This window comes from Taudactylus pleione, unplaced genomic scaffold (genome assembly GCF_031769625.1).
Source record: "Taudactylus pleione unplaced genomic scaffold, aTauple2 ptg000258l, whole genome shotgun sequence".
NCBI classification, from domain to species: Eukaryota; Metazoa; Chordata; class Amphibia; order Anura; family Myobatrachidae; genus Taudactylus; species Taudactylus pleione.
This window is the reverse complement of record NW_028284660.1, coordinates 1,804,468-1,828,666: the sequence shown is the minus strand read 5'-3', so window position 1 is coordinate 1,828,666 and position 24,199 is coordinate 1,804,468. Positions and strand designations below refer to the sequence as shown.

The 24,199-nt window shown below is 45.4% G+C and overlaps 1 protein-coding gene across 1 annotated transcript in view; it reads right to left on the bottom strand.

Annotated features, from left to right (window-relative positions):
* LOC148514806 (killer cell lectin-like receptor subfamily G member 1) overlaps positions 1-20,546 on the bottom strand; it is a 222,679-nt gene extending 202,133 nt beyond the window's left edge. The window contains exons 1-3 of the mRNA XM_088480949.1: positions 20,534-20,546; positions 20,306-20,356; positions 6,802-6,906 (exon numbers count right to left, since the gene is read on the bottom strand). Coding sequence (XP_088337075.1) covers positions 6,802-6,906; positions 20,306-20,356; positions 20,534-20,546 — 169 coding nt within the window. The remainder of the gene's footprint in view (positions 1-6,801; positions 6,907-20,305; positions 20,357-20,533) is intronic.
* Positions 20,547-24,199: the final 3,653 nt, after the last annotated feature.

Genomic DNA, 24,199 nt, shown 5'->3' with positions numbered 1-24,199 from the left:
CTTCTTCAAAAAAGAGAGCCATACAGTATTCTGCATAGCTCTTACTAGAAATAGACTGATGTACAGACCCACAACTCTAACTGCTGCCACCTCACCTGTTTCTTAATAATGAACTTACCACAGGTCTGCTTCTCATTCTTCAAAGATTGATTTTGATAAGCTGAAAAACAAAAAGATACTTCTGAATGTTGAAAACGCTGAAACCACAAAGCAACTACAAAGTATTTTTTGCTACATTAAGCATATTTTCTTGCATTACATTGGCCATTACAACTAGAAACATGTGCGGACCCCCGTGTTTTAGTTTTGGCAAAGCCACCCTCAAATGTTGTGGTTTTGGCAAAACCACCCTCAAGTGTTTTGGTTTGGGTTTGGTTTTGGATTTCTTTAAAATTGATATAAAGTAGAACATCTAAAATCATGTACATTGTGACCAGTTTACATGCAAGCCAAAACCTATATTTGGTTTTTATGCCTGTGCTCCAAACCTATAGCAATGTCGAGCCTGGACACTGTTCTATTCGGGACCAGTGGCGGCTCCAGTGGTGGGGGCTGCAGCGCAGTCCAAAATTCAAATAGGGGAGCAACACCAACTGCCATTTCACACGCTGCCAAACATCACCGGCCGGGATTCACTGGCAGTTGGTCTAGCTCCCCTATTTGAATCATGGACTATGCTGCAGCCCCACCTCTGGAGCCTCCACTGCTCGGGACCCCTTAGTTCGGGTGTGTTTGTTTTTCAGGAAAACCGAACCACACATATCTAATTATGTGCAACTATATGTAGGGGAAAAGAGAGACCGGCCGGGCCTAGGTGAAGGGGGCGTGGCCTAATCACAGGAGGCGTGGCCACACCCTCTTGAACTAAAAAAGAAAAAAACACTTTTGCAGCACCACGTAGCTGTGAGCTCCTCAGAGCCAGATGGGGGCGTGATCAGTGTGATTGCGCTCCCCCACAGGCTGTGTGCTGGGATGCTGTGTAGGTGGGAGGAGGGAGGGAGGGAGGGAGGGGAGGAGCGGCACCGGGCCCCTCTAGCAAACCCAGGCCGGGTAAATATTACCCGCTTCCCCCCTCTCGGTGCCCCTGACTATATGGACTGAGAGGATTGGATCAGGCTAACCAAAATAATGTGCCTCACTCTCTGCCCTCTAACCAAAGTTATTTGCTGCATTTTCTGCTCTAACTGGTTTTACGGCATATAATATATTCTAGGAAATAGCGGTGATGAGCTGCCAGCAATAACTTTTACACAAGAGATGGTCTAGTGCCCAGCATTTTATTACATCTGCCCTGCAACACATATAACATCCGTGTGCATCTGCAGATAATTTATGCTGACCACCTGTGTATTTGGTGGTCAGGTCTGCTCGACCCGTTTCCTAGTTACAGCTTAAGAGGAAGATCTGTTTTACAGAAACTGACTGCATGAATCACCGAGCATCTAACACTCAAAGTTCAACAATTGCTAAAGCCAGGGCTCTTTCGCTGTTTAGACTGTACCAACAGTAAGTATATGCCCGCCAACACTTTCACACTATCATAAACAGCCAAGGTGTATTACACCCGATAAAGACTCAATTGTGTCAGTAGGTATGTCATCTCTATATTAATCTGTCCTTGTAGACCTCATTACTTAGGAAAAACATCTGAGAGGATAAATGAAACTAGTCCTGTGTAAGACATCCCCTAAGGGTATGCAGTCCCGACTGTGAAATCCCAGCATGGGACTAATTATAGGCTTCTAAATACCGATGCCTATCATTATCCCCACGCCAAAATCCCAACGCCCGGCATACCGAACGAAGGTAAGCCGGGCGTCGGGACCTTTTAGCTGTGGGGAGGTTAGGTTTAGGGACTCCCAGGGGGACCTAGAGCTAGGCACACCCCCCCCCCCCGGGAGGGTTAGGGTTAGGCTAGGGGAAAGGGAGGTTAGGGTTAGGCACCCCCAGGGGGAGGTTAGGGTTAGGCACCTCCCGGGAGGGTTAGCTTTAGGGTGCGGTGAGGGGGGGTTAGGTTTAGGCACCCCTGGGAGGAGGTTAGGGTTAGACACTAGGGGGGGAAGGTTAGGATTAGGTACCCCTAAAGGAGGGTTAGGGTTAGGGGGGTTAGATGGGAGGGTTAGGGTTAATACTTATCTAGGTCTGGATCTCCACCTGCCGGACCTCCAGCGTCGGTATATTTCGGTGTCTTATACCACCAGGCTTAGATGACATATGCCTGGCGGTATAAGACACCGATTCCCACCTAAGAAGGCACAGGTGGCAGCAGTCTGAGAACCACTGAGCAAGCTCCCAAATTAGCTGACGAGTTCTTCACAAGCCACCCAGGGTGGGGAAGTGCTGCACAACCTACATCCAGCATTATATGGAGTTCTCAGCAAAGTCACGTGTCCCCAGGGATCACATTGCGCCAACCTCAGCTTCTCAAATCTCTTTCCATGACAGTGAAGGTCTGCAAACCCTGAGACATGCCGCTGCTTCAAGTGCCATCATTAGGGACATCTGCAGCAATATTGTCCAAAGTATGCTTCCTGGAAACTGGGACTTTGGTTCCCTGAGTAACCATTTGTCACATGGAGCCAGACTTATGGAAGGAGGATAAATACTTTCACACTGAGACAGAGGGGGAGGAGGATGTGGTGCACTAAATGGAGGTAGAGGTTGCCATGGGAAAGAACATGGACAGGATGCTGATATTCAATATGTTGTCACTGACATAATTTAGACATTGTGAATATCTACAGATAGAATGTCAACATTGATATTTTTATGGCTAGTCTGTGGTTAGGGTTAGCCTGCAGTTAGGGTTAGTCTACGGTTAGGGTAAGACTGTGGTTAGGGTTAGCCTGCGGTTCGGGTTAGTCTTCGGTTAGGGTTAGTCTGCGGTTAGGGTTAGTCTGTGGTTAGAGTTAGTCTGTGGTTAGGGTTAGTCTGCGGTTAGAGTTAGTCTGCGGTTAGAGTTAGTCTGCAGTTAGGGTTAGTCTGCGGTTAGGGTTAGTCTGCGGTTAAGGTTAGTCTGCGGTTAAGGTTAGTCTGCGGTTAGGGTTAGTCTGTGGTTAGAGTTAGTCTGCGGTTAGGGTTAGTCTGCGGTTAGGGTTAGTCTGCGGTTAGAGTTAGTCTGCAGTTAGGGTTAGTCTGCGGTTAGAGTTAGTCTGTGGTTAAGGTTAGTCTGTGGTTAGAGTTAGTCTGTGGTTAGGGTTAGTCTGCGGTTAGAGTTAGTCTGCGGTTAGAGTTAGTCTGCAGTTAGGGTTAGTCTGCGGTTAGAGTTAGTCTGCGGTTAGGGTTAGTCTGCGGTTAGAGTTAGTCTGCAGTTAGGGTTAGTCTGCGGTTAGAGTTAGTCTGCGGTTAGAGTTAGTCTGCAGTTAGGGTTAGTCTGCGGTTAGGGTTAGTCTGCGGTTAGGGTTAGTCTGTAGTTAGGGTTAGTCTGCGGTTAGAGTTAGTCTGTGGTTAGAGTTAGTCTGTAGTTAGGGTTAGTCTGCGGTTAGAGTTAGTCTGTGGTTAGGGTTAGCCTGCAGTTAGGGTTACAGTGTTCATAAAATGTTTTAAACCTTGACCTTATAAAAATTTTATATATTAATTCTTCTCTTCTTATTAGAGGCCCAGTCATCTGATTATGAAAAAGCTGCAAAGTCTGTAGGATCTGGTCCTTTTTATACAGCTCCCAGATACTGTGCCCACTTGGAGGCTTCCAAAGTGCCGGGTGGTAGGCTGTTTCTTGGTGCACTCGCCAAAAACAGCCTGGGGAGAATACTGGGGTTAGTCTGCAGTTAGGGTTAGTCTGCAGTTAGAGTTAGTCTGCGGTTAGGGTTAGTCTTTGGCTAGGGTTAGTCTGCAGTTAGGGTTAGTCTGTGGTTATGGTTAGTCTGCTGTTATGGTTAATCTGCGGTTAGAGTTAGTCTGCAGTTAAGGTTAGAGTTAGTCTGCGGCTAGTGTTAGTCTGCGGTTAGGGCTAGTCTGCAGTTAGGGCTAGACTGCGGTTAAGGTTAGAGTTAGTCTGCAGTTAGGGTTAGTCTGCGGTTAGGGTTAGTCTGCGGTTAGGGTTAGTCTGTGGTTAGGGTTAGTCTGCGGTTAGAGTTAGTCTGTGGTTAGAGCTAGTCTGCAGTTAGGGTTAGTCTGCGGTTAGAGTTAGTCTGTGGTTAGGGTTAGCCTGCAGTTAGGGTTACAGTGTTCATAAAATGTTTTAAACCTTGACCTTATAATGATTTGAAATAACATTTTATATATTAATTCTTCTCTTCTTATTAGAGGCCCAGTCATCTGATTATGAAAAAGCTGCAAAGTCTGTAGGATCTGGTCCTTTTTATACAGCTCCCAGATACTGTGCCCACTTGGAGGCTTCCAAAGTGCCGGGTGGTAGGCTGTTTCTTGGTGCACTCGCCAAAAACAGCCTGGGGAGAATACTGGGGTTAGTCTGCGGTTAGGGTTAGTCTGCAGTTAGAGTTAGTCTGCGGTTAGGGTTAGTCTTTGGCTAGGGTTAGTCTGCAGTTAGGGTTAGTCTGTGGTTATGGTTAGTCTGCTGTTATGGTTAATCTGCGGTTAGAGTTAGTCTGCAGTTAAGGTTAGAGTTAGTCTGCGGCTAGTGTTAGTCTGCGGTTAGGGTTAGTCTGCAGTTAGGGCTAGACTGCGGTTAAGGTTAGGGTTAGTCTGCAGTTAGGATTAGGCTGTGGTTAGGGTTTGGCTGCAGCTAGGGCAAGTTTTGTGGTTAAGGTTAGCTTGCAATAGAGTTAGGCTGTGGTTAGGTTTAGTTTTGTGATTAAGGTTAGGGTTAGTCTGTGGTTAGGGTTAGGCTGCGGTTAATCTGCAGTTAGGGTAAGTTTTGCGGTTAGGGTTAGTCTGTGGTTAGGGTTAGGATTCGGTTAGGGTTAGTCCGTAGTTAGAGTTCGGATTTGCTTAGGGTTAGTCTGCAGTTAGAGTTAGGATTTGGTTAGGGTTAGGGTTAGTCTGCGGTTAGAGTTAGGAATCGGTTAGGGTTAGGTTTAGACGTTCCATTTACATAAAAAAAAACCTATGCTGTCTACATTCAGAATGTCAACATTGTATCAGTGCTGTAAATGTTGACATTTGGCATGTCAACATAATGTCCATATAAACATTGATATGCAGAATATAGGAGTCATTGTGCCCTACAATAGCCCATGGGCAGCTAGGATTATGTTAGTACCCAATGAGGATAGTACCATGTGATTCTGTGTGGATATTAGGAATTAATTTGAGGTCACAATAACAGATGCTTGTCACATGCCTTGCATAGATGAGCCCCTGGGTCAGCTGGGGGAATCCCACTTTGTATCTACCTTGGAGCTGGGTAAGGGGTCCTGACAGATAACCCTTATCAGAGAGACACAAGATTGCTCTACATTCCCACCCTCTTTGGGCTATTTGAGTACACTGCCATGCCCTTTGTGATAATAAATGCCCTATCCGCATTGCAGCATGGAGCTGATGATCTGCTACAAGGATGCCAAGAGTTTGCCATGAATATCTGAACAACATCCTCAGCGAGACAAGGGAGGATCACCTACTGTATCACACTTGAATAAGGTATTATACAGATTTGCTCAAGCTGGATTGACCATTTGACTGGTCCAATGCTGGATGGGGATGGCAGAGCCGTTGCATTATGTTGGTGGAGGTAATATTCAGTGGGAATCAGCTAAAATTGAAGCCATCATTCAATGACTTCCACTCATCAATCAAATGCAGGTGTCAGTGTTCTTGGGAATGGCCCATTATTACCAAAAATGTGTGCCCCATTACAGCCCATTACAGCATCCTTGCCAAACCCTAGATCGATTAAACACCCAAGAAAATAGTAAACAAATAAACTGAACAGAGGACTTTAAGGATGGTGGACGGAGATAAAGTACCCACCAGCATCACCATCCAGCAGCCTTAAGTTAATAAGTTGCGTTCCCCATACAAAGACTCTGCTAAATCCAATCTGTTCTATTAAGTTGGGAACTCTAGAGCCCCTAGTTGGTATTGGAAAGTTCATACTAGGTTCCCTTTGCTCTTCTTCTTTTGTTACCTAGACAGCCATTCACCATTACGGTGTCTCTATCTACCCCAGCTGGTGTCATGCAGTTAGAAGCTTTTATTGATTACAGTAAGAAAACAAAGAACTTTATTATCTCCATATTGGTAACCAAGCAAAGTTTGCCTGTGAAATGTCTTCCGTCAGCCATTTCCCTTATAGGAAAAAAGGGAACTAAAACTGCCTATGGTTCTATTCAGTTCAGAACTAAGCATGTGGGTGTCCTACATTCAGAAAATAACTCTTTCCACGTAGAATCTAGAACAATCAGTCAGCCTGGGTTTCCTATAGCTGGATTCATGCTCCAGTCTTACTGTATATTGGAATTCCTGTGAGGTGCTTTCCTGGGTGTTGCCTGCCCTGACTAACCTCTATGATTACCTCAACCCTGAACCTGTGCTTGTGACCCTGACCTTAGGCCATGAATGCGTCTTATTTTTGTTTGTTTATACCTGATTAGTTGAGTAATGTAGTTTACTGCAGAAATCGAGAACATGCATTCTCTATTGGTATTAAAATCCAAATGACAATATTTCATAAAATACCCATGTACCCAGCACATCATGTGAGATGAGATCCTATTCATCCATTTTTATAGATTTGTTGTTGAGAGACAGTACATAGAGCTGCTGTGCTGCCTCCATCATCTCCATCCAGCATTTCAGGACTGAACTCCAGAAACTGACAGACAGACGGCAGAGCTGGGCACAATACAGAATAAGGAAGATGACCAGACACTGGCACGTCACAGCTGTGATGTCACTTACAGAGCACTTCAATGATGCGAATGAAGACGATATTAGCTCCAAGTAGAAGTGTAATAATGACGCCCTTCCAGGTGGGGACCCAGAGGCTTTTGTGGAAAGTTTTATCTGAAAGATATAAATAAAAGGACTGTTAGTGCTATTACAGTGACAGGGCAGTTGTGGTAATGTGAAATGTCAGATCTGCATACATTCCTAGTATTCTGCCCTACACTTCTCCAACTGGTCGTAGTGATGCCAGAGCTGAATGCAAGTGATAATTTCCACTCTACTATAACCTCTGCATTTGGAATGAGCCTGTGCTTGTTCCTGCTCACCGACACACACAGACACTCAGGCCCTCATTCAGAGCCACTCGCAAAAAGCGAGCGCTCGCTCTGAATGAGGGCAGCCGCTTTTGCTTTGAAAGGCGGCCTCCTGGCCGCTCGCTAAGTTCAACATCGACAGCCGCTCCGTTTGTAGCGAGCCCCGAAGCGAGTGAATTTGTCACATGCTCCGAGACTTGCACACGCGCAGTGCGAGCGCCGCGTGTGCGCAGGCACTCACCATCGACCCACTTGCAAGCGCATAGCGCTTGCGAGCGGGTCTGAATGAGGGCCCCAGTCCAAACAGAAGGCACATCTACTATAAGCCTACAGTAATTAACAGGACAACTTGTGCTATATATTTATTTCTGATTGTCATTGTGTCAGTCTTGTTGCATGACTCTTGTGGGGGTATGCAGCTACTGTAGAACGTCGTCATTATGGATTGCGTCATTCAGAATGCAAACACCATAATGTTGACATGTACAACAAGTCAGAGGATTTAAGAGTTAAGGTGCATAGACACGTAACGATTATGTAACCAACGATTTTCTGTCAGATCATCTGTCAGATTTTCCCTTTAAAATATGAACGATTTTTTGAAATGTAATAAACGATTTTTACAACAATGAACGAAATATGTTCCTTCTCTTAATGAAAATCGTTATGTTGGATAGTCTGAAATGGAGGATGAACTACAAACTGCAAACGGGAGCGCGCTTGAACGATTAACATTCATCTTTATAATGGAGCATACACACGGTCAGATTTTTCTTTTGAACGATATCGTTTGAACGATTTTTTTTTTTTAACGATTTGAACGATTTTGCTAACGATTTACTCAACGATTTGAACGATATCTGAAGAAAAAGAACGATATCTGACAAATCTGACTGCAAACATGTCAGATGTCAGATATCGTTCTCTAACAAACGTGAATGCGCATCGTTCATCGTCCATCGTTCATGCTTGTACACATGAACGATTTTTTTCATCAGATTTGAACGATTGAACGATTTTTAAAATCGTTATCATTCAAATCTGATGAAAAATCTGACCATGTGTATGCACCATAACTCAGAAACTGAACGAAAAATCGTTCAAAAAATCGTTACGTGTGTATGCACCTTAAGGGTTAGGCTGTGGTTAGGGTTATATTAAAGCTGGGTACACACGGTACGATGCAGGTAATTATCCAATCTCATTAACGATTTCCCTTGAACTCCTGAACACTCCCGGACAAATGATATTGTGCCTACACATGGAACGCTTGTACAAACGATCAAACTATATAGATGGGTCGTTAACAACTGCAAATCATTAACGATATGTCATTTGACAACCTCATAATGCAGGTCCAGGAAACCTGACGTCAAATCAATGGCCGTCCATGAAATCGTTCATTGTGCGTACACATGGAGCAATGTGTGCCAAATCATGAAAGACAGGTCGAGATCTTTCTGCATGTTGAAGAGATCAGCGACCACGATCAACGACAGCGGGAGCCTTAAGAATTACTGCTAAATCTTATATACAGCATGCGAATTGTCGACATTCACAATGTTGGCATTCTTGCAATGTTGACATGTCAGTGATGACATTGTTGTGAATGCAGATATTCTGCTGTGGACATTCTGAATAACAATAAAATAAAGAACATCTTTTGTCGTTAAAACTCTTAATTATTTTGGTGATGGGTTGGATGCCCTTGTATTCTGGGCAGTATTGTAACCTGTTTTCTAAGTGATCTCTCAGTGCTCTAAAAAGCTCTCTGGGGAAGATTTATCAAAGGAGAAAGATAAAGTGGAGAGATTAAGGACCTCATTCAGAGGTGGTCGTTAGATGCAAGCGGTCGCACTGAATCAGGGAGGCCGCTTGCATCCTGAACGGCCGCCTCCTTGTCGATCGCTAAGCTGTGGGTTACCACCAACGGCTTAACGACCGACCAGGTTGATGGTCATGACGGTGATCACCATCGAGACCATCGGGACTTACGACCAGACCCTAGGGTAGGGTCTGGGCACTCGTAAGCCCCAGGGAGCTTTCTGCTCTGATCTAGCAGGAAGCTCCCCACTGACATCACTGATGATGTCAGTGTGGCCGCCCACAAAACGGTAGGCGTTCGTAAAGGAACGCCTCCATTTTGGAAACCACCCCCGGCCCGCCTACCAAACGGGGGCAGCTGTCGATCAGCATCGATCAACATCGACAGCAGCCCCTTTGGTAACGAGCTCCGGAGCGACAGAGTTTCTCTGTCGCTCTGGGGCTTGCGCACGCGCAGTGCGGCCGCTGCGTGTGCGCAGGCAAAACCATTGAGTCGGTTATGAGCGCATTGGTGCTCGCGACCGACTCTGAATGAGGTCCTAAGTACCAAACAATAATCTCCTGTCATTTTTCAAACACAGCCTGTAACATGACAGTTAGGAGCTGACTGGTTGGTACTTTATCTCTCTCCAAGCTTTGATAAGTCTCCCCCTCTGTATGATAACTTGTACACTACAAATCTATTCTATAGAGGTCACTAGAAAATGCTCTGTAATTGCACAGAGATCACTTTATTGTACCTACTATTATACATAGGCCCTGATTCAGAGCCGGATGCTCTGACAGAGCGCTCGCTCTGAATCAGGGCCAGCCTTTTCTTTTTTTAGAACAGCCTCCTGGCCGCTTGCATAGCTGTGGGTAGCTATAGCAAGCGGCCAGGAAGATGGTCGCGATGGTCAAGACCATCGCGACCATCAGGCTTGCGACGAGACCCTTGTGGTAGGGTCTCGTGGCCGCAAGCCCCAGAGAGATTTCGACTATAATAGAGCCTGAATCTCTCCACTGACATCACTTGTGATGTCAGTGGGGCCGGCCCCAGACGGTAGGCGTTCACATGGGAACGCCTCCGTTTGGGCAGCCACCCCCTCGGCCCGCCCACCAAAGGGGGCGTGCTGTCACTCAACATCGACAGCACGCCCCCTTTGGTACGAGACCCGGAGCGACAGTTTGCCCGTCGCTATCCGGGTCTCGCGCATGCGCACGACGGAGCCGGCTCCGTCGTGCGCATGCGGTCTGGGCCACCATCGACCTGGTTGCGAGCGCTCAGCGCTTGCGACCGGGTCTGAATCAGGCCCAGAGATCATTAGACTGCTCTCTTTAATTGTAGCTATATTGCTCTTTGTAATGTATAGCAACAACTAGAACGTTCATTAGTCAGATTGGACTGTATTGTATGTGCTTACAGATCTTTGACATAACAATTGTTCATGTTTATTGGCTATAAAAAACTACGCCAACATCAGATAAGCCACGTCTGCATGGTTTAGTTTGCTCCTAATTTAGCATTGGTAGAAGAACCTGAACCACTTGCTAGTGTTTGACCTCCAGACCACAAGATCCAGTTCTCCCGTTTCTTTGGTAGCAGTTTGGGTGACAGTCACTTCCCCCTACAGGGCCCAAATTTAATAGCCTGAGAGCTGTGGGCAGCAGTGAGATTTTATCAATCTAGCTGCCTGATTTAAAAGGGACAATCTGTTTTATTGCAAAACCAGGCTGTGTTTGACTTAAAAAAAAATTGACGAAATCTTGCAGCTGTCCTTAACTCGCAGGCTGTTATATATGGGCAGACCCAGATCAAGGGTCTGTTGTGAGAGAGGAGGTGTGGCCAGTGCCATGTGGCTGTGACCAGTGCTGTGCAGGTGTGGCCAGTGCCATGTGGGTGTGGCCAGCACATGTGGGTGTGACCAGTGCTGTGCAGGGGTGGCCAGTGCCATGTGGGCTTACACACCACTACACTGTCAGCCCCACTGTCTCCCTAAATACAGAAAAGCACATAAGTTGCATAGTTTTGTCAGCAAAGTAGAAATACACTATTCATACTTATGACTTTTGTCTGACAGCGTGGCAAGCTGGGCGGCTGGTGGCCATCATACTGTTATGATGATGGGCAGTGCTCGAAGTGTGCCGGTATGCAACGGTATAGCATACCAGCACTTCAAGCAAGCACTACTTTTTTTTTAACTAGCTTGGAAGGAACAGATCAAGGGTGGAGGCGTGGCTACAGCCGCAGCGCTGAGAGAGAAAGCTACAGTACATGACTCCGCCCACTACACTGCATGACACCGCTCAGTGTCAGTGGAGGACAGCCCCTAGGACCACCCAAACCCCTAGTGCCGCTGACGCCGCCCACCCGCCAGTGTGCTCGTCCCCCATGAGCAGATCCCCCCTCTGCTAAGACCGGGCTGGGCAGTGGGCTGGGAGGGGGGGCAGTATGACATCTTCCCCCTGGCCGCTCCCATTTTAAAAATAAGGGCCGCTGTAGCCGCGTGCTGCAGTGCATTACATACCCTGCGGGCTGCAGCCGGAAGAAAGAGAGAAGACGCTCCCCTACCGTTCCGTTCAGTCAGAGCGGCCGGGGAGCTTCTTCTCTCTATCTCCCTGCTGCCTGTCACATAACTGTCCTGCAGCCGCAGCGTCCGACGATGTCTGACAGAATGCTGATTGGTGGATGGCTCTAGTCCCATCCACCAATCATAGTGGTGGGATGTCTCCCCACACTGATTGGTGGATGGCTGAAGCTATCCACCAATCAGAATTCAGAAGGCTGCAGGACTAGAAACCAAGAGATTGCAGGCAGGGTAAGTAAGTACAGCAGGTTCCATGGTTGGGTCGCCTCATAGTTCTGAGGTCTATTACACTATTTGCAAGTAGGGAAAGAGGGAGAATAGATATGAACCATACATTTTAAGAAAAAGGGAAGGCAGATGTTTAATGAGGGGATATTTGTGGCATTATTTTTCATTTTGTAACGTGTGTGTACTGCATTATTTTTAATAAGGGGAGTGTGTGTGGGAGGGTGGCAAATCTGTGCTTGATTCTTCATGTGGAGCACTACTACTATAGTGGGCACAACTACTATGGGCAATGTATAGAGAGCACTACTATTGTGGGAAATGTATAGAGGGCACTACTACTGTGGGCAATGTATAGAGGGCACTACTATGGGCATTGCAAAGGGTGCACAACTACTTTGGGCAATGTATAGAGGACACTACTATGGGAAATGTATAGAGGGCACTACTGCTGTGGGCATTGTATAGAGGACACTACTACTGTGGGCATTGCATAGGGGTACTGCTACTGTGGGTATTGTATAGAGGACACTACTACTGTGGGCATTGTTTAAGGGGCACTACTACTGTGTGGCATAATGTGTATAAGGGGTACTATGGCGTGGTGCACTACATTAAGGTGCACACCTTAAGGACACAACCCTTTTAAATGGCCACCCCCTTTCCCCGCCGCACGCCGAAGACGCGCGCATAGGTACAATCTTATATTTTCCATACCCCTACTTCAAAATTCCCACTTCGACCACTGATGATGGGGCTAATTTTATGTGGAGGCCTGGAGCTCTAGTGCCATCCACCCCATTGTTAATCTGGCCCTGCATTTGGGACCTTCTGTCTATCATGCCCTTTTTACATTTCTATTTTGAGCTCTGGTATTGACATAAACCTGTCTGACTACTTGAATGAGATCACTTGCAAACACAGGATTTCTAGAGGGGGGTTTCCAAGTGCTCAATTTTAAAGCAAGTGTAGTTAGTCCATGAGGGCATAATCCGCACTTAACCAGTCATAATATACATCATACGATGTATAGTGTAAGTAATAATTCCAGCATATACAGGACCAGCAATCACAGTAACCCATTATATGTGTCATACATACTGTATTGTGTGTCATAATTCCAGCATATACAGGACCAGTGATCACAGTAACCCATTATATGTGTCATACATAGTGTATTGTGTGTCATAATTCCAGCATATACAGGACCAGTGATCACAGTAACCCATTATATGTGTCATGCATAGTGTATTGTGTGTCATAATTCCAGCATATACAGGACCAGTGATCACAGTAACACGTTATATGTGTCATACATAGTGTATTATGTGTCATAATTCCACCATATACAGGACCAGTGATCACAGTAACCCGTTATATGTGTCATACATAGTGTATTCTGTGTCATAATTCCAGCATATACAGCACCAGTGATCACAGTAACCCATTATATGTGTCATACATAGTGTACTGTGTGTCATAATTCCAGCATATACAGGACCAGTGATCACAGTAAGCCATTATATGTGTCATACATAGTGTATTGTGTGTCATAATTCCAGCATGTACAGGACCAGTGATCACAGTAACCCATTATATGTGTCATACATAGTGTACTGTGTGTCATAATTCCAGCATGTACAGGACCAGTGATCACAGTAACCCATTATATGTGTCATACATAGTGTATTGTGTGTAATAATTCCAGCATATACAGGACCAGTGATCACAGTAACCCATTAGATGCGGCAGTAGGGCTATCCTGCCTGAGCTGAATGGTTTTATTTGAGATGTGGGCACCATTCCAGAGCATTGGAGAAAGTTCAGGAGTCTGGGGGAGCATTAAAAGAACCTAGCACTGCCCTGGACATGTATGTACATATTGGTCTCCTTATGTACTGGATAGTGTATTATTATACAGTATTAATAATTGACCCTATAGATGGTCTATATCAGTGGACCTCTAACAGTGCATGGTTTCCAGATCTCCTAGTTGGTACACAAGTATATTTATTACTGGCTGACACATTTAAAAAAAATCAAAAGGTGGTGCTAATTATTTAATTTGTGACACTGAGGGGGATCTTAAAAACATGCAACTTTAGTATTATATGCTATTTCTATTGTGGTCATCATGGTGTGGGCTGGGGAGGGTTTCCAGGCAACCGGAAACCCCCCCTTGTGTTTGCCTATGGAGATGATCCTCAGAAATACCTCTGCCGGATTGGACAGTAGCTTGTATGACTTTTCTCTGGTTTACTCTTGTTTAGCAAAGTCTGTTAATGGCAAAACTTTCCTGGGTAAGTTCCCAATCCCCCATCCTGAGCATTTATTCTGCTCCCTACTGTGGGATTTATTCTGCTCCCTACTGTTCTTTTCATTGCTAAAGCATTATGGTGACCCAAAAGCCCACTTTACAGGTTCATAAACTAAATACGTCATGGATAAGTAAAGGGTTTCCTACCAATACTTTCTGAATTAACCACCATTTTTTCAGAAAGGCAAGTTACCCTACGGCCTTGGTGGCTAACCTTGACACTCCAGATGTTGTGGAACTACATATCCCAGCATGCACTGCTACCATTTTGCTATTAGGGCATGCTAAAACTGTGGCAAGGCATGCTGGAATATGTAGTTCCACAACATCTGGAGTGTCAAGGTTAGCCACCACTGCCCTACGGGATGTATCTTTAATATAGTTTAATCAAAGGTAATAAATACAATTGTTTAAAATGATTTCAGTTTTATTTTCCAGGAACTAATCAGCACAAGTCTCCGCTATCAACTGTTGTGCAAAGAAACAGCTAAGTTCATTCAACAAACCGAAAACAACAATACTATTATAAAATTCAATGTCAACAAATGACTCTCAAGTCACAAAATACCTTTAGCGCTAAATTACCTGTTGCGTTCTCTTCACAACACTTTACAATAAATAACTTGCACGGTACAATATTTACCTTTACCAATAAATTAATGTTAAACTGCAGTAAAAGTAACCTTAGTTTAACCAAAATGTCTTTAAGTTTGACCTAGATAATGAGCTCAGTGGTGTACACTTTGTATTTCTTTGCTTCCTCTTCTAATACACACAGGAAATGTTTGATTGACGATTGTAACAATAGCCGGTGTAAGCTTGAATCATGTTAGAAGTAGGGATGTGCAGGCTCGGATTAGTTTGGATTTTCCCACCAAATTCTGATTTTTCCCGACAAAAATCGGGTCTCAGAAATAAACAAAACATCATCTTTCATGGACTTTTGTCGAGGAATGATGATGTTTGTCCATGAAAGATGAAATTTTGCCTCTTTGAGACCCAATTTTTGGCAGGAAAAATCCAAATTTGGCGGGAAAATCCGAACTAATCCGAGCCTGCACATCCCTAGTTAGAAGACACTGCTATGGCGCGTCAGTGTAATGTTAGGCTTTTCCAAGGAATTTCTTAGTTAAACAGTTGTTGCTGCAGCTAATGATTTATACGTGGAGGAGAAGTTGCAATTTACTTTCAAAGTTACTCATTCTGGGCACTGTACCAGAGGTGCGTCTCAGAGACAGAGGCTTAATAGGGTCCAGTGTATCTTCCAGCACCACCTCCTTTGTTGGATCATACTAGCCAGATATCTACGGCCACAGCCTGTCACTCTCACTGGCTCCACCTCAAATCCTACCCTCGCTCCTTTGCCTGAACAGGGATTTACGTTACCGTCGCCGACATAGCCCTCTTCTGTAGGTAACCTCTGGAAAAAGATGCTCAACTGCCACTCAGGGTGCCTCTTTACACTGGCAATGAAGAAGTGCACAGAAGCTGTGTAAGTAGCCCACCTCAAGAGATATAACTCAGATTGACTGACAGCACTCAGGTGACCATAGGTTCAGGGATGGGAGTGGTCATTTGCGGAAATGGAGCATATCCAAGATGGCGTTGTCCATGTACCGGCACCATAATGTGAGACGTTGAAGCAGCCACAGGCAAATAACCAGGGAGAGAGCCGCAGCAATGTGGACACCACAGTCAGAGGAAGAGAGTGCAGCAGTGACCAGAACCAGTAATTTGGTGCCATAGTCTGGCAGTTTGTGACATTGGAAATGGGGGAAAGTACATTATCCTCCTGGAGCTGAATACTTCCATGTCCCTGAGAGGGCCAACATTACCTTCTCTAATTTGCATAGAAGAAAAGGATAGAAGTAACAATACTAATGTGTTGCACAGATGAACCACAACAATCCCTGGTCATCTTAAAAAAAATAATTTTTATTAACAAATGAAACATCCAAAAAATTAAACATATCCTCAGTGTGACCAAAACACATAATTAAAAACATGTCCTAAAAATATTCAATATTGGCACACTGTATATGATATATCATGCCATAAGTGATAAACTTGTAAATCTATAATTTTTAAAATAGAGCAACATCCAACTGCAATGTAGCAGCTGCTTTGTTCCTGGAGTCATTTGTCTCTAACATTTAGGATTCACTTTTTCAATTAAGACCAGTGGTCGAAGTGGGGCGGTATACGGCGGTATGATATACCGCCACTTCCCACCACCACTTCGTTTTTGCGGCAGAAAGTGTACCAGCACTAGGATCTAGTATGGGATCCCAGCGCTGGAACAGCAAAGTGTGGAGATGTGTCCCGCTGGGGACACATCTCTTTATCGGCGACGGCGCTGGCATGGAACCAGGAGCCTCGAGTAACGGGCGGCTGCGCTGCAGTAGCAGCGGCACTGACAGCCAGAGCCAGCCAATCGCGGCTCACAGAGGGCTATCCAATGAGAAGCTGCCAAGTGGCAGCTTCTCATTGGCTCACAGATCCGGCCGGCCGGTGAGCTGGTCCGCGAGCCGGGATTGGATGCCAGCTCGTGTGGACGTTAAACTGCATTTCAGCAGGGACCTAATGCTCCAGGCCCCGGCTCCGTTCCAGCTGCAGTGTAGCTAGAGGTAAGAGGGGAGGGTGTAGGAGGGAATATGTTAATGAGAGAGATGAATAGGCAGTTAGTGGTGTAGAGGGGTTTAGAGAGGGGGAACCAGTTAGAGAAAGGGACAGGGGGTGAGAGAGAGGGAAGCTGGCAGGGAGAAGTGCAGTAAGTGAAAGGTACAGTGGCTGAGAAGATAAAAGCAGGGGCTAAAAGGGTAGCCGCGCTCACTATTCTGTGGTGACCGCACCAGGTGTCATCCAGTGTAGGACAGCCAGTGGAGTGAGGGTTGGGGGGGTCTGGATTCAAATCTCCATACCTCCACCTCAAAATTCCCACTTCGAGCACTGATTAAGACTATAACATATTTGTTCCAATGCTTGAAATGTGTTATGGAAAGTAGGAAAGAATCTTAACCAAAATTACCCATTTCATCTAAGAAATATAGTAAAACTGAAATACCTACTTTGCCTTGGAACCACTTAATCTACCAAGGCCACCAACCAAAGTTTGCTCTCCTGGAATCTCTTCCCACCAAGAGAACAAGTGGCTTATGTCTGATCAGTGACATCCTGCTTATCAGTAGAGGCCAATAGAAAAAATTTGAAGGGTAAAGATCATCATTTAAAAACACCCTATTCAAGTGACCCAACAATACTCTTACCCACTCAAACCCACCACCAAATTCACCTTGGGCTCTGACTCCTATTCACTTGTGAGCTGGTGAGAAGCAGTGATCTCAGTTAATTTCTACTTCTGTCTTCTACTAGTTGGGCAGAGTAATCTTGCTCCTCCTCCCCCTCTCACAGGCACACATTAGGGATGGCCTGTCATTTATACCATAGAATAATAGTAGCTGGTTTCCCCATCAATTTCTTACCAGATCATTGGTGGTGTTACTTTCTGAGCTACAGTGTGTTTGTACTTCCCTATGGATCCTGCTATTTTATTGCCTATTTCTCCTGGTGTTTCACCCAGCTTGCTTGACCATCTGTCTGGAATTCCCTTGGATATACTCAGATACTTAGGGGCCCATTTATTAAGGATCGCATTTTGCAATGCGATCAGGGCATGCAGTATCGCCCATGATCGCATTGCAAAATGCGATCATACCGGCCGAATGTATCACCCGGCACATGCACGGAGACGGGCTCCGAAAAGAGCCCGTCCCTGCGATGTGGCCGGAGCGCATTCCGGGCTGCTGCGCATGCGCAGTCCCGCGGACAGCACATGAGCAGCGCCCATTGCCGGCGGAGGGATCTGGAAGATCCCTCCGCCGGCTCAAATGCGGTAAGTGCCCATAGGACACAGCGGCTAACGCTATCTGTAGATGGCGTTAGCTGCTGGGGTCAATATCGGGAATGCGAAGCATTCCCGATATTGATACATTTGGCAGCATCGCATCCCCCATAGAAACCTATGGGGGAGGCGGCTGCCGGCGGCAGTGGAGGGATCGTAGCAGGTATCGGAGATGCTTGCTGCGGTCCCTCCTTCATACATTCGGGGGATACTAAGTATTTGAGGTAAACCCCAGAAAACAGGTGTTTTCGGGGAATTTACCTCAAATGATCTTTGATAAATGTGCCCCATAGATCTATGTACCACTTGCCAAGTTACCTGTATTGCCATCACCTGTTCTGCAAAACCGTGCCTCTGTTCATTTATCCAGTGCCATTATCTACTGTATATTAAAACTCTTGCTTTACATAGTACAGTACATCTTGGTAAGAACTGTGGCAGCTTCATTATTCCTGGGATCTTTGTCAGTATCTGTATTCCTGAATCTGATTCAATATTACATGTTTGTAATGTTTATTACAGTTTGTATTGTTTCTACCTTTGTGTTTACCCTGCATAACCTGATGTCAGGTATACTATATCAAGCCTTGGAAGGAGATAAAGTGGAGAAGTTGCTCAACGCAACAAATCAGCTTCTAACTGCCATTTATCTAGCGCAGTCTTTGAAATGACAGAAGCTTAATGGCTACTTTGCAACTGCTCCACTTTATTTCTTTACAGGGGTTGACACATTTTCCTTACACAACTTTAATGTGAAGATATACTTCCACATAGGATTAGCAGGAGGCATCAGGACTGGTGATGCGTCACATGACAAGATCGGTAGAATAGTAATATTTAGTTCTTGCAGAAACAGAATGGTCAGGTCACTGCCACAAGGTCAGGGCAAGTAACAAACAGAAAGGTCCAGGTTAAGGGCAGGCAGCAAAAGGAAATCTTAGGGGGCGATTCAAATGTTTTTTTGGTCGTGATAAGTAATGACTGCCCAGTTTGCTATTAAATTGTTCTGGGCGCTCATTAATTATCACCCTCTTCGCCGACTATGAGATGAGGTCTAGCCGTGTAAAATGGCTAAAGCCGTCTTAATTTCTGGTTAGGGTGCGCTATCTGCGGTTAGCACGCCCTAACCAGGGTGTTTCAGACAAATTTCTGCTCGCGCCCTCCTGAGTGCGTGCAGATATGCCAGCGCCGGCGCCTATTGTGCCCTGACAGAGCAACAATTGAATTGCTCTGTTGGGCATCTTAAAAAACAAGCCTAAGAGACTAGCAAGGTCAGAAGTACAGAGAATAAGAGTATCCAAAAACAGTCCGGGTCAGCAACAGGAATACAAATGATAGCAGTAGGTTATGCATGATCAGCAAGACAGGCAATATAAACAGCACAGAGGTGCAGACAAAATGGTAATTTATAAGCTGTTCAGCCAATCAGCAAGCAATTGTTTAGAATCCCCTGCAATCATCATCACTTGATGGAGCTTGAAACCCCAGGAACAGTGCTGTGTATTTCCACATCAACCGTCTCCTCCGCAAGAAGACCCACGATGTTACATGCAGGAGGATATACTGCAGTATTGCATTTCTAAGTGATGCATGTTCGGTTGGATCCGGCCAAACATAACAGTTTGGCAACAGGAGGTAAAAATATTATCCTCCTGAAGTCGAATACTTGCATGTCCCTGATTTGAGATGGTCAACAGTGCTTTCTCTGATTTGCACAGAATACATGGAGAGAAGAGCAAGGGACAGTCGTACTGTCTTACGTTCTTGCCATGGTGGATTGGCAGCGGGATTGCAGTGGATTTCCAACAGCTTTGTTGTGGAATACAAATTTTGAAACCAATGGGGTTCGATGGTAAATTCTTTTTAGCCAGCCAAACCGACCTTTAGTCAATTCTGTATTATGGTCTTAGAACCCACTGTCAATCCATGGGTCCCATTAGTTTCCAAACCCCAGAAAACCTGCCATTTAGTACCTCTTGCCTGTAGTCTCAGCAGCATCAAACAACAGTCGTGGAAATTAAAGTGATTATATAATGCCATTCATCAATTGTAATCACTTCCCTCATTTAGGGACTTATTTATCAATGATCACATACTTAATGCGATCAGGGAACGATATTAGCGCCCTTGATCGCATTGCAGTATGCAATAACACTGGCCAAATGTATTTAAGAGTACCCGCAAGGACAGGGGCTCTGAAAGGAGCCTGTCCCTGCTACTGATTGTGCCTGGAGTGAAGTGACCACATCAGCGGTGTCTTCACTCTTGTGCCGATACTCCAGAACATGCGCGGTCTACAGGCCTATGGGGTTGTGGCTGCTGTCGAAAATTAGGGGACTGCAGCAGATATGCAGTTTCAGACAAATACCAGGAAGACATAAAACCTTGCACAGCTCAGAAAGCAGTAACGTCACGTGATCTTCAGACAAGAGATTAAATGTAAACTGCAAACACTTTTACACTTTCTCTAATTTACACCAGAATTTTTAAATTTTTCAATTTACATTGAGCTCTTCCCTGAGCTGATAACTACATCACATTCTTCTGTATTATTATTACTAATACATTAGGGTAAAAATACAAATTAGCATCTTACCTGGAATCTCCATGTATTTACTGTGCAGGGTAATGTCCAAGATACTGTGGTACAGAAACTAACTATATAGAGCATACAGTATACGGTATATGAGGGTCATATGACGGCACAGCCTGCTCTGTCTTCCTGTGTGGTAAACCCAGACCGAACAAATATTCCACTTGGTCACAAACACTCATGAAGCAAATACAGTGGTCAGTGAAGGTAAATCCAGAGACCTACAGAATATTTGTGCTTTAAGACATCAGCAGAGATCCCGGCAGCGGAAGCCTGACAGCGCTGGAAATCCTGATCGTGGATATGTGAGTATCTACTAACCTAACCTAACAACCCTAACCCTTCTTAGGGGTGCCTAACCCTAACCTCCCCCCCAAGTGCCTAACCCTAATCCCCCCTCTAAGTGCCTAACCCTAACCACCCCCTTCCCCGCTGCCTAAACCTAAGTCCCCAGGGGGGTGCCTAACCCTAAGTCACGCCCGGGGGTGCCTAACCCTCCCTCCCCCTAGCCTAACCATCCCGGGGGGGTGCCTAACCCTATGTCCCCCCCGGGAGCCCTAAACCTAACCTTCCCCCCCGGCGGCTGTCCGCTCGCGGCGCCCGGCATCACTACGATCGGGATGCCGGGCGCCGGTCTCCCGGCGTCGGGGAAATGCCGGGCGTCTACATCTAGACGCCCGGCATTTCACCCTTGCCAGGATATGACAGTCGGGAAGCCGGCTGCCGGTATTTAGGCTTCCCAATAAATGTTTCTGGAGCCTGTGCAGCAGTGATCATTACTAGAAATGTGCGGTTCGGTTCTCCACAAATTTGAATCCACATGAATTCTGGACAGATCTCCTGAGAAGATCAAGACAGATCCGAGTTGCGGTTCTGCTCTTTACGCAGTTTGGAATTTTAAATCTGAATTTCGGATTGTAAAAATTACATGATTTTAGCTGTTTTTGAAAACTTTTTATGATTTTTTTTTTTTTTTTTACAAAACCCAGATCCAAAACCAAAACACAAAAATTAATCCAGATCCAAAACCAAAACACAGGGGTCAGCACACATCTTTAATAATTACAATAAAAATTACTTTTCCTCTCGGCTATATGTAATTGTGCTCACCACCACTATATGCAACATAAACTGTCCATGAAAATGGTATAAAATACCGGCAGACAGGATGCCCTCTGTCAAAATGCAGACAGCGGCATCCCGATGCTTGGTATCCAGACAGGGGTCGGGTAAGTATATTAACCCTCCCCCCTTCTTCCCCCAACCCTCCCTTCTTGCACCCTAACTCTAACCCTCTCCACCCCGCACCCTAACCCTCCCAGTTAGTGCCCAAGCCGCCTACCCCTCCCCCCTTGGTGCCTAAATGTAACCGTCCTCCCTTAGTGCCTAACCCTAACCCCCCCAGTGGTGCCTAACCCTAAACTCCCCCCAAAGCCTAACCCTAATGCCCCCTCCCCGTGGTGCCTAAGCCTAAACCCAACCACCCCCCTTCCCCCGGCGGCTAACAGCTAAGGCGCCCCGCTGTAACTATGTTTAGTCCCGGGTCAGGATTTTGTCGCCGGGATTTCAACAACCGGCATCCCTTCCGCCGGCAAATTAACTGTATTCCCTGTCCATATAGTAATGATGATAAGCTGAGTCATTATATACGTTGAAAAATACATCTCACCCTATAGTAACAGATCAAACAAAAATTTCTAAATATATCAACCTAAAGTAAGGAATAATTCTGGGATTGAAAACCTGCATTTAATATACTAAAATGATTAATCCTTCCTATAATAGACTCTCAACCTATAACACAGTTACTCCTTTGGTACAGAGTGGCCTGCCTTATACATATTGGAAAATGTGCATTAGGTGAAAAATTCATAATTAAAAATATATAATGTGCTTTATTGAGAAGCTCCTCTATAGTTTTAAAACATTTATTTGAACAAAAAACACAATATAACATTCTTAATCAAACAATTATAAACATAGAGTATGTATCAATAAAATGTTTCCACTAGGTTGCTAAAAGCGAGCTTTTATTATGTGCTGAATACTCAGTCCAGCGATACACTTGTAATCTGGAATAAAGAGTTCCTGTTAATTAAATGTTTATATTAGAGCTGTATATTATTATAGCTGCTACATTGTTCGCCGAAATATAGAGGTAAGTGTCTGTGTCCTCCTTTGCGTGGTCTGAGGCAAATTGCAAATTTTACCAGTATATGCTGGAGTCCATTATCAGCTGTCGGTTGTCACAGCTGAGATTGTATGCTGCACCCGATTTGTGACAAACAGGAGAGCTGGTGGCGTGTTTAGCACAGCAGTTGTATTGCGCTGGAGGTTAGGTGCCTGTCCTGTGTGTGGAGAGACCTGCAGTAGTTCAACCTGGCCTGTGCCTGTTGTCATTGTAATAGTTGTTTCAATACACCGGACGGCTTCCCTCTGACGCAAGTTTACTTACGGCAGTGAACCTCGGTCCTCAAGGCACACTAACAATCCTGGTTTTAGTGCTATCCATGGTTGAGCACAGATGGTTAAATCAAAATAACTGAGGTACTAATTAAGTCACCTGTGCTCAAATATGGCTATCCTTAAAACCTGGAATGTTAGTGTGCCTTGAGGACCGTGGTTGGGAACCCCGACTAATGGCTTCAAGACTAAAACCACACTGCTCACTGTTTTTCAGTCCACTGCTGCAACCACATCTTTAGTATCTGCATGTGCACCACCACTATACTGAGCGCAAGAGATCTGTCAGAAACTTGCTTCCCTTCCCTGTAATGGTCCTTTAAATCACCTTGACCTGTCTGACCCTTGTCACAGCAGAATGATCATCTAGTTATGGTACATGGCCACAGCAAAGGAGAAAAAACATACATCAGTTTTTGGAGCTTGATTGCAGCAATTGATGTAATCTTTTAGATGGCCATAGCTCCTGAAGCCCCTTGGACCAGAGTGGGAAGAGGAAACCTTTGGGGTACCTAAGTCTCCTCCTGCCCCCTCTGCGTGCATGCCTGCACTAAGGGCCTGATTCAGAGATGTATGCTAACCCGATGATTGTTAGAGGACTGCGCATGCGCAGTATGTGTATTGCAAATGTGCAGCCCTCCATCTGCGAGTCCACTCGCAGTGCCTCCCAGCTGCAGTCTAGTTGACAGGCTGGGGCGTTTGGGAGGCAAACCGGGGACGTTCCTAGGCAGCATTCTTGGAAACAGTGGTGTGTCACCCCCATTTTGGGGGAGGGATGAGGCCAGGGTCTGCATCAGCAGATGTAGATTTCCTGGCTTCACAAGCTGCTAGGACGCTGTCAGACTGCAGTAAGCTTCAGATACCGCAGCCTGGGAATAAAGGCGGTAAGGTGCGCTCTACCTGGGTGTAGTGGTAAAAACTGTTGTGTTAACGTGGGCGAGTGTGGGGTGGGGTGACTGGGTATGGTGCGAGTGTTGCACTGCTGAGCAGTGTGGATGGGAATGGTGCTGTGGTGATAATGGTGCGATAGGAATGGGAATGAGGATGGAAATTATTTTATTTATTAACAGTTTCTTATATAGCGCAGCAAATTCCATTGTGCTTTACAATTTGAATCAACATTAACATTATACTGGGTTGTAAAAGACATACATACAGACATAAAAGACATACATAAGGGTAAGAGGGTGAAATGAAAGTGAGAAT